Genomic DNA, 9,861 nt, shown 5'->3' with positions numbered 1-9,861 from the left:
CTCAGACGCAGCTCGTCATTGGCTGAAGGGGGCGTTGTTGGAACGTCTGAGATAACCAGGGGGTGTCCCTGGTGCTAATTCAGGTAGGGGAGGTCCCTGGATCCCTTTCATTCCGCTGATGGGCCAGGGGCTCGGTGTGCCCAGAGAGGGCCGGAAAGGAATCTGGTTGTTTAATGAATGACGTTGGGAACGGCGTGTCTCCAGAACATGCGTCGGGTTCACCACCTGCCACCAACGCATCAACCGAGGCGGCCAGGGTCAGGGCGTCTTGTCCGGGAATAGGCGGCATGCCGGGGGGGCTCTGGAGGTTCCGGGATCGGTTTACCAGTCACGTACACATGATGGCTGTTTAACCCTTCACACATCAGAAATAAGTAGACCAAATCTGCCCCACCCCCGAGGAACCAATTTCACCACACACATTACAGTCTGATTGGATGATCCCATTGTCCATCCTGATTGGAGGAAAACTGATCGGATCATTCAATCGTCTCTCCACAAAGATCAGTCCATTCCATTGTATGATATTTCTGATTAACCAAATCAATATCCAGTGAAACCTCCTGTCCCCGTGACCCCCGTACAGGTATTGACGCCATTGGTTGTCCCCGGGATAGCAGAGAGACCAGTTTAAGCATTGGCAGCCGTTCTCACCCTCCCCCAGTGGGGGCCACAGAACCCAGACGTTGTATAGAGTGGGGAGGGTTGGAAGCCATGCCATCTGATTGAGGGGATTTCCACCAGAACAGGAAGTGGTGGGAGATTTCTCCAGTGGGGACACTGTAGCAATAGGAAAGAAATGGAACCTCCATAACCTCTCTCTTCTTTCCCTGGTGACAACCACCCCTCCATAGCTTGTCCTGGTGTCACCCAGGCAGGAAGTGAAATCTCCACAATGAGGTCAGTTTTATGGCAGGATCACCAGAGATTATTCTAATAAAACTTGACTCCCCTCCCCCCATGTGACCCCACTGGGTACTCCAGGTGACTCTTGGGATCATCCTGTGCTATTATTGGGCTGATTATGTCCCCTCCACCCCCCCCTCCAGCACTTCCCATCAGATCGGATTCATCATTTGTTTTAGCCGGGCACAAGAATCTGTTCAGGATGTTCCAGATTTCTGGGCGGGACAAAATAAACTTTATTTAGACACAAAGTAACAGATGTTGGATGGGGTATTCAGTTCCCACTCCATGAACACCCTTTGCATGGTGCTACATGAATGACACCTATGGGTGGGGGAAATTGGGGTCAGGGTGGCGGAGTGCTGGAGAGGGGGGAAGGATGACACCGAAATCCCCCAAACCAAATTAAAGAGGAAGGCAGAAAAAAAGATTTTTCATGCCATACTTTTTTCTGCCACTAGATGCCCTCGATCTGATGTCCGGCATCATTTACCCCTTTTCTGTTAAGCCCAGGCTGTCCTGGACAGTGAAAGAAGCAGCAGCACAGTGATGAGCTGATCTGTCACTTTGCCCTCTCCTCCTATCAGCACATGACTAGCAGCTTGTGCTGCTTCTCCCTCTGTTAGTCTGAGCCCTGCTGACATGCATTACTTTCTATCTTTATATTATTTTTATTCCTGGCACTTGCAGCTTTGGTTGGAGAAAGTTCCATGGAGCAAGGTGCAGGGTGCGCGGTGTCAGCTCTCCGGGGTTGAACTCGTGCCAGTCACGTCTCATTCCAGGAAAAAGGCGACGCATTTAGCTCCAGGCTGCACATGAAAGCAACATTCGGAAGCCTGGCTGTGTCAACAGGCGCAGGGTGACAGGGAGGTGACACTGACAAAACAAGTGGAGGGGAACTGAGCTGTCTGCCTGACATCAAAGTGCCAGAACCCCCCTCTGCCCTCACCCTGTCACCCTTTAACCCCTCCCCTGCTGGCTTCCTGAGAATGGGCCCATTGTTACACACACCTGGCGGGGTGACTCACCTTGTCTACGTGTCACGTTCACACCATAGGAGGGGGGGGAGGAGGGTGAATATTAAAGGGGCAGCTAACCCTGCACAGAACACAAGGTCATCGAGTTCAACCAACTTCAGCAGCTGCTGCCCAAGGAAAGCAAACAGAAAAAAAAAGATTTAAGGCAACCGTTGTCACCGTCACGGGAGACGACATCTCCTCTCAGGCTCGGAATATTGACAGCGACAGCCGCCATTGTACAAAAAGCAAATTAAAGCTGAACTCCAGGATAAGAAAATATTTCCTGCATATAAAAGCTGCGCTTGTTACCACTTCCTGAAATGCAGACCGGTCTCTGCTGCTCTCTGTCATGGTGCAGGGTGTCTTGTCTAGTCTCCTTGGAGCTCACAAAGTGGTTTTATATTTCTGCTGGCCGTGTATTAAAACAATCACTATTTTTTTTTTATAAAAAACACAATTTTGTCCTTTTTGAATGTCTTAGTGCTGCTGAAAACCTTTATAATGGAATTAACCTGCTAAAGCTTACATGAGATGGGGTGACAACGGTCTCATAAATTATTGCTCTGTGTTGTCACAATGTCACATGTACATGTGTACACATGGCAGCCAATGCTGGAGCCAGTGCACAGGGAGTGGCTAAAAATGGCCAGGGGGGTGATCAGCAGCATTGAGATGAGGAGTTCCATATTGGGGAGTTGGTGATGTGGTCACTCGGGTTTGTCCTGGATTTGGGGTTGTCATGCTTTTTTTGCATTTTAGGATATTTGGACACAAAAACAAAAACCAAAAAAAGAATTTATGAAATAGATTTATTTTTTTCTTAAAAATCTTTTCTCATTGCACTCTCCTCAAGCCACAGCGGGCCGAGAATTCAGGAGAGGACATTAAAGTGCTTTCATGGTCTGGAACCTCCAGCCCCTCCATCAGGGGCCGATCCTGCAAGGCCCTTTTGAGTGTTTTTTTTTCTTGGAGTTCAGTGCTGAAGGGAAGTTTCTCCATCCCGATTGAGGTCTCGGAATCCTGGGAATGACGTTGGCTTCTCAGGGTCTCCAGAACCAGGGACCCCCCCAAGGTAATTACAGCAAAAGAAGACACCGAAACCACCAAGTTCTGGTTGGCCGTCCCAGATCGGCCCCAGTTCGGTCTGCTGCCCTTTGTTTTTGCTTTGGAATTGGCCGCCATCTTTGTTCTCTCCACGTCTTTGGGGACTCCAAGCTGAGTCCACGGCCACGAGATACAGTACCTGCCTGACACCAAAGGAACGGCTTCACCCGTGGTTCCCACTGGTAGCCCAAGAGTCCTTGGTGTTCTGCTAGCACATCCATGCTGCTGTGGCCACCTACAGTCAGTCCTTGGCATCAGCACCCACCGCTGGCACCTGTTTAAGGGCCTGTAGGAGGGGCGAGGAGTCCATGGCTGGTATGGATGGTGGGGAGTGAACCGGTGGCATCCTGTCTTGGCCCAGAAGACCGGATTGTGCCAAATTGGGATAAAGCATGGGCATAGACCCGGGGTACCAACATTTTTCCAGCATAGGCAAATAGGCGGAGGCAGAGGGGGGGATGAAATAAAAGGGAAGGCAAAAAGATGGGTGGTTGGGGTAAGGTCCCATCATGGGCAGGTCACTGTTGCTGAACCCGCTCTCCCCTTCCGTGACCTCCATCCTTGGCCTCTTTTTTGGAATCTCCTCTTGTTCCTGTTTGATAATCCTATTCAGGGCCATAGGGGGGGATTTCTCTTCCTTCAGGGCAGCTCCTTGTTCTTGTGCCCCCTCGACCTTGTCCGCCTCCCCTCCGTACCCGCTGTCAGTGTCTGTGTCTGTACCGCTCTGTTCTCCGGAGCTGACAGGGGCAGCTCTCCGGATCACCGGGACGCAGTTGGTGGCTTGGGCTTTGGGGCTGGGCTTTTCGTTGAGTTTAGTGACGGCGGCAATGCCCTGGTTGAGGTCGGAAGCCACTCTGTGAAGGTGGGCCACCAGTTCGCGTTTCTCTCCGCCTTTTAGGAACCTCAGGGCCTCCTCTGCGCAGAGCTGGAACCCCGAACGAAACATTTCCTCCTCTGAAGATCTGTTACCCTCCGAGGAGCAACCTGCAAGAAGAAGAACCCAATGAGATGAAGAACTTGAACCGGCCATCCAGCCTTTCACCAAATCTAGAGTTAGACCCCCTTTGGGACAGTTATGGCTATTTATGGCAGTTTATTGTTCTAGACAAAAAAAAAAGCCCTTCTTGGGACGTCCATTGTTACCCAAAACTTACTCCACAAATTGGCACAGAACAGAGCGTTTAATGGGTGGGACAAATTGGGCAATTGGAGCCCAGAATGGCAGGGAGCTAGGATGCTCGGCAATTCGGGCCCCCATTATAAAGGCCTATATTCCCCTAACTTGGCCCCTCTACAAAGAATGAAGGGGCTTTCAGTCTGGAATAATAAAGTTTTACTTTCAATAAAGCTTGTGTCACCAGATCTTTCCCGTGTATTTGCTCGGGGTGTGCACAAACCTCCTTCCAGCACCTGACTCATCTAAAGGGAGCGGCCCGGCACGGGGCCCCATAAGTTAACAAACCTTTCTGCAGGTTTTTATTGCTCTCTATGTATCCTGGTGACTGACAATCATTGGAATAATAATATTGAGTAAAAATCAGGAAAAGGGGGATGGCTGTTTTGCCATACCGGCCCTAGAGGGAATTTTTCCTAACTTTGGAGTGATTTTGACGTACTTCCTGCTGAATCTTTGGGACAGGAAGTGTAATGGGGGTACAGACTGGGCTGTATGAATAATAGATGACTTCGTTTGTTGTGTTCTAAGAATGGAATAAAAGAAAAGTAGTGATGTGGCTGCAGCCCTTGGTAGTAAATAGTTTTTCCCCATTTCAAAAAGTTGGGGTATCTGCAAGACAGTGAACTACCAGGGGCAAGAAAAAAGGTCTCCTTGTCCCACCACCGGAGACTCCATTGCCCCTCCAGAACCCCCCCATCTTTTCTTCCACCATTTCTGGACAGGTGTCGCTACCCAGAGGTCCACTCACCGTTCTGCAGGTTCAGGATCTGCTGCTGCTGCTGCTCTATCAGGTTGGACAAGGATTGGACGTGTTTCAGCGTCAGCTCCAAAACGACGGCTTTCTCCAGATGTCCGAGCGTCTGCGGAAAAAAAAAAGTTTACAGATCAATCAGCGGCCGGGAGGATTCCACACCTGACGAGTGAAAGCTGAGTGATTTAGAGCTTCAATATAAAGCTTCAGCTTTAGTTATGACATGGTGACAACACAGGAGCACAACTGGGAGACAGCGATGAGGAGTTGTCACCTCCAAAGTGAACCAATTGCAGGAATATCAGGGGATGTTTTAATAAAAGCTGCAGGTTTAATAGTAAGCAAAAACTGAAGGCGTCGTCACTGGACTATTTATTCATTTACATATAGCACCAACATATCAGTGGTGCTGTACAGAGTCCATAGTAATGGCACTAAATGTCCCTAAGATATCACAATCCAGTGGTCTTTCCATAGATAAGAAAAATTTGGGGAAAGCCAAATAAAAGTTTTTTTTGTTTGAGATTTGTAAAGCAAGCCATGCAAACTCCTTGCAGAATTAAACCTAGGACTCTAGGGCAAGGTGAAAGTGCCACTGAACCACCATGCCAACCGCTGTGGAACGGTTTTATTGGGTCCTTGGATATCAGAATTGTGACAACCTTGTTTCATCTGAGGGTTCTTCATGGTCGCATTTGATTGCCCATGCCAACAAGGCGGCACAACCAGAGTCAAATATTATGGTGGCGTGGTCACAGTCCCACTGGTACTCCACAGTCCTCCACGATGAACACTAATCAGCTGTAAGCTGCACCCTCCCAGCGCGCCACCCTCACACACTTATTATGTAACAAGCGTTGGGTCACATGGCCTTCAGTTTATTTCCAAATTATCCTTGCTCTACCCGTGGTTGTCACATGCATGCACAGCGTCTCATGGCTGTCACATGAAGCCGGCAGAGGCATGTGATGCCACTATTGTGAAAATAACTTAATTCTAAACGATCCGATTATAGGAGGACACCCAATAACCCATCCAGGTCCCATTTGGCACAACCCAAAAGCCCGTCGGTTCACTTACTGTCAGTTTAAGGTGCTCCGGCAGCAAATCTTTCAGCTGAGATATGCATTCATTGATCCGATCTCTGCGCTTCTTCTCGATAAGACGGTGAGGCAGCTTGTACGTGTCCTGCAAAACAGACAGCGGCATTCAGGTTTAGAATTCTGCCTATCAGCTAAGGCGGCACAGACTGACGCAGTGCCCCCTTGGGGTCAGTTAGCAGCTGTACACACAGGCTACATGTGAGAGTACACGTGAGCTTCTTCTGATCTATACACAGGGAAAGGAACATGCAGGGGAACGTGCAGGGACACAACGCCAAACTGGTAGCGATATCAGCAGACTGTAAAAAACATAAACTGTCTGTGGACTGTACACCCGGTGTGGCTGCAATTAACAATTTAGGTGACTGATTTTAAAAATTAACTATTTTTAAAATAATACAAAAAACATCACAATGATATTAGAGTCTAAAATATATATATATTATTTATATAATATATAATAAGCACAAATACACGAATTGAAATACTCCAAAACAGCTTAAATGTGCAATTGCTCCAATAAGCCCATGCAAGAGATTTATGGATAACACAACTAAAATACATTTTTTGGGAGGGCTCATTATAAAACTAAGAAGAAACAATTAAGTTTTGCAGAGAAGTAATTGCCAAACTTTCTAAATTAAGACTCCGACCTGGCAACCTCACTTCCCCTACATGGAATCCTGGCAAAGTTTGGGAACAGAAAGCGTGCCGTACCTTGCCATCGTCACACCTCTTCATTCCTTTCCGGGATTTGAACACCGGGTACATGTGGGAAAATTCCATTCTGCAAGAAGGTGACAAAAAGCAACAAGTCAGAAACGCAACAACACAAACAGAGGCGTTGGAACAGAAATGTCATTTTTAAAACCCCAGCAAATGTTTTGAATGCAAAACCCAGCACAGCTGCCAATGAAGAATCACCAAGGACGGTGTCTGCTGAGCCCGAGTATTACACTTCTGCACGTTCTCAGCATCGTGTCAATCATTGGATTGTGGCATGAGCGTTACATTGTCAAATAAAAGGCAGTTGTATAGAAAATTCATATTAACCCCCCCCCCCCCCCCCCAAAAAAAAAAAAACAACAAAAAGTTTAGGTGAAAATAAGTCAGGTCTGAAATGTGAATAATTTTGATAGAATAAAAATATTTACATTGTTTCTATTTTCAACCCTAAATATTAACTCTGGAAAACTTTAATAAATAGAAGTTTTTATAAATAAATCTAAAATTAAATAAATATAAATACACCAAGGGAACTTTAATTGAATGGAAGTATCTGCATTCTTTAATGAATGATCAGAACTACAGGGGATTTTGATGGTGGTGCCAAACACAAAAAGAAGAGAGAGAAACCTCCAAGCCTAAAGCTGCCCCTGGGAATTGTGGGCAGACGGTGGGCATTCTCTAGGAGACTGGTCAACCGTTGGCATTGCCTTCATATTAAGCACCGGTTGTATTTTATTTAGGGGGGCTTTGGCCACAAAGGGGACACATCCGGATGAATCCCTTAACTCCCAGGCTGATGTGGTTTACTCATTCCAGACACAATCAGGGAACTTACCCAGACAAGGATCTGTCCAGACAGGGTGGTGTAGGCTGGCTGCTGGGCACTCTCTCCATGCCAAGACAATGAGACTTTATCTCCTGATGGGTAGCAGGTAAGGTCCTATGTCCATAGAGTGCTGGCTGGAAATGGTGCACAGGTGACAGTCCAGGTGGGAGAGCTGAGAGGTTGATGTGTGTGAGTTCTGCTCTGCCTTTAGCTAGTTATGATGGTGTTAGCAGCTCAGCTTCTGGTTAAATGGGTGGGAGGGGATGTTTTGCACTGGTGGAAGGGAGGGAGTGGTGTGGCCCTCCCTGTGACAGCAGCACGCCCAGTGCCAAGTGAGCCAGATGCTGTTCATGTCATATGAAGCTCACGTGCCCCTCAATGCTGCCTACATCTGTTCCCTGGCAGGGAGGAGCAGCGCAGAGCAGGACAGCAGGGGAGGCAGGAGACACAGTCACGGGGACAGCATGAGCCCTGCAGGGAGGGAACAGTCACATTTCAGGAGCATGGGAGGAAAAAAATAGCAGACAGGGAGGGAAACTAGATTAGAGATAGGCCAAAAAAAGTTTGGACAAACAAAGTTAATAATGTGGCATTCACTCCGGGTGCATACTTACCATCTTGTGATATATTATGTAAGGGGAAAAAAAAAAACGTTTTTAGGTTGAAGTTTATTTTGCTTTTTCATGGATTTCCCCATCAACATGCTTATTATTATTACACAGTATTTATATAGCACCTACATATTACTCAGCGCTGTACAATGTCCATAGTCATGTCACTAGCTGACGCTCAGAGGAGCTCACAATCTAATGTCCCTACCATAGTCATATGTCTTTATTACAGTCTAAATTTTGAAGTGAAGCCCCTATATTTTGAGTTGTTGCTGCAATGTGCAGTCATGCATGTATAATGCACTGTGGTGCAATTCATTTCAAATTCATCCCAATGCACTAAGGCAATGAACCTGCAAGTGTGCAGTAGTGCATTGCATTAAAAGTTGGGTCTTGCTTTTTTTTCACAAATTAGGATGTATTCCCTTTGCAATGAGCTTCACCACATGTTTAAATATCCCCAGACCCCAAAAAAATATATATATTTATAATAATTACATAGCTTTAATGGCATCACTGTACTTCTCTATGTAACATAGGCAGTTCATAAATTGCAGGAGCCAAAGATTACAGCCCCCTGCCTTAATCCTCCTTTCAATAGCCCTCAGCCACGGTTCAAGCAGTGGGCTGAATCTTGGGGGGATAATTATGATGGACATTTATATGTAGGATTCATTTGCATGTAGACCACCCTACATAATACCCACATGTCATGCTAAGCTTCTGTAATGAATGAAAATGGTGGGCAAGGGATAGTCAGGCTGGGGAGAGAGGAACTAGATAATGCTCAATATCCTTTAACCAGGAAACAAGGCTTGTAGGCTCTGTGTGCCTTGCTGCAGCTTCAAATGCATATTGATAGTCCCATGTTCTCCCCAGGCCATTTTATTTGGGCGCACCACCCGGCACTTTTCAGTAACCACCCGGCTGTTTTTGGGTGGTTACTGATGAGTTGGGTCACAATACAGGGGCTGTCACCTGGCTACTATTTCTTTCTACCCAGCTAAAAATAATTTCTGGGTTGAGCACTGTGGTCAACTTGTTTGGGAATGAACCCCCCTGAAAATATTGGGGGATTCTTTTTATCAGATCATTACCTGTGTGTGCACAGGAACACCTGGATCTGCTCATACAGCTATGGATTATATAAAGGTAACCTGGACTGCATGTGAATGTGGAAAAAAAATATAAAGGAATGCGGGGAACAAAAAAATCAATTACAGGTAATCACCCCATACAGTCCCCAAAATTTAACCCCCCCCCCCATAGTGGTTCTTTAATATGGCCGCCCCATCCAGTCTGATCACCATTGACCTCAGTGTGGCTGCAGAGTTTGTGAAAAGAGCCGAGAAAAAGGTTTAATCGTTGTAACGTCAGCAGCTCACGCAAGGCTGTGCATGTGCCTCCTCCTGACATTATATAACCGGCTCTCGGCACATAACCAATCCGGCTTAATGCACAGTGTTTCATTGATGGAGAGGAGGATTAGGCCCGCTGGGCTGTGACCTGACTGCAGGAGACCCGGCTCTGACTACACTCCCCTCCCTGCTGCCACTATATCAGGACCTGTTTATCCTCCTCGCCTGCAAGGAGCGGCGACGCAGAAAACTCATTGGACAAAAATAGCTCCGTGTG

The 9,861-nt window shown here is 47.1% G+C and overlaps 1 protein-coding gene across 1 annotated transcript; it reads right to left on the bottom strand.

Annotated features, from left to right (window-relative positions):
• Window positions 1–2,717: 2,717 nt before the first annotated feature.
• Window positions 2,718–7,870, bottom strand: BHLHE40 (basic helix-loop-helix family member e40). The gene is made up of 5 exons (XM_072420454.1): window positions 7,625–7,870; window positions 6,778–6,847; window positions 6,038–6,145; window positions 4,955–5,066; window positions 2,718–4,013 (listed from the first exon to the last, which is right to left on the bottom strand). Exons 1-5 carry the CDS (start codon window positions 7,681–7,683, stop codon window positions 3,271–3,273), a joined length of 1,092 nt encoding a protein of 363 aa, XP_072276555.1. The 5' UTR covers window positions 7,684–7,870; the 3' UTR covers window positions 2,718–3,270.
• Window positions 7,871–9,861: the final 1,991 nt, after the last annotated feature.

This window comes from Pyxicephalus adspersus, chromosome 8, assembly GCF_032062135.1.
Source record: "Pyxicephalus adspersus chromosome 8, UCB_Pads_2.0, whole genome shotgun sequence".
In the NCBI taxonomy this organism is placed as follows: domain Eukaryota; kingdom Metazoa; phylum Chordata; class Amphibia; order Anura; family Pyxicephalidae; genus Pyxicephalus; species Pyxicephalus adspersus.
This window is presented reverse-complemented; position numbering and strand designations above follow the sequence as displayed.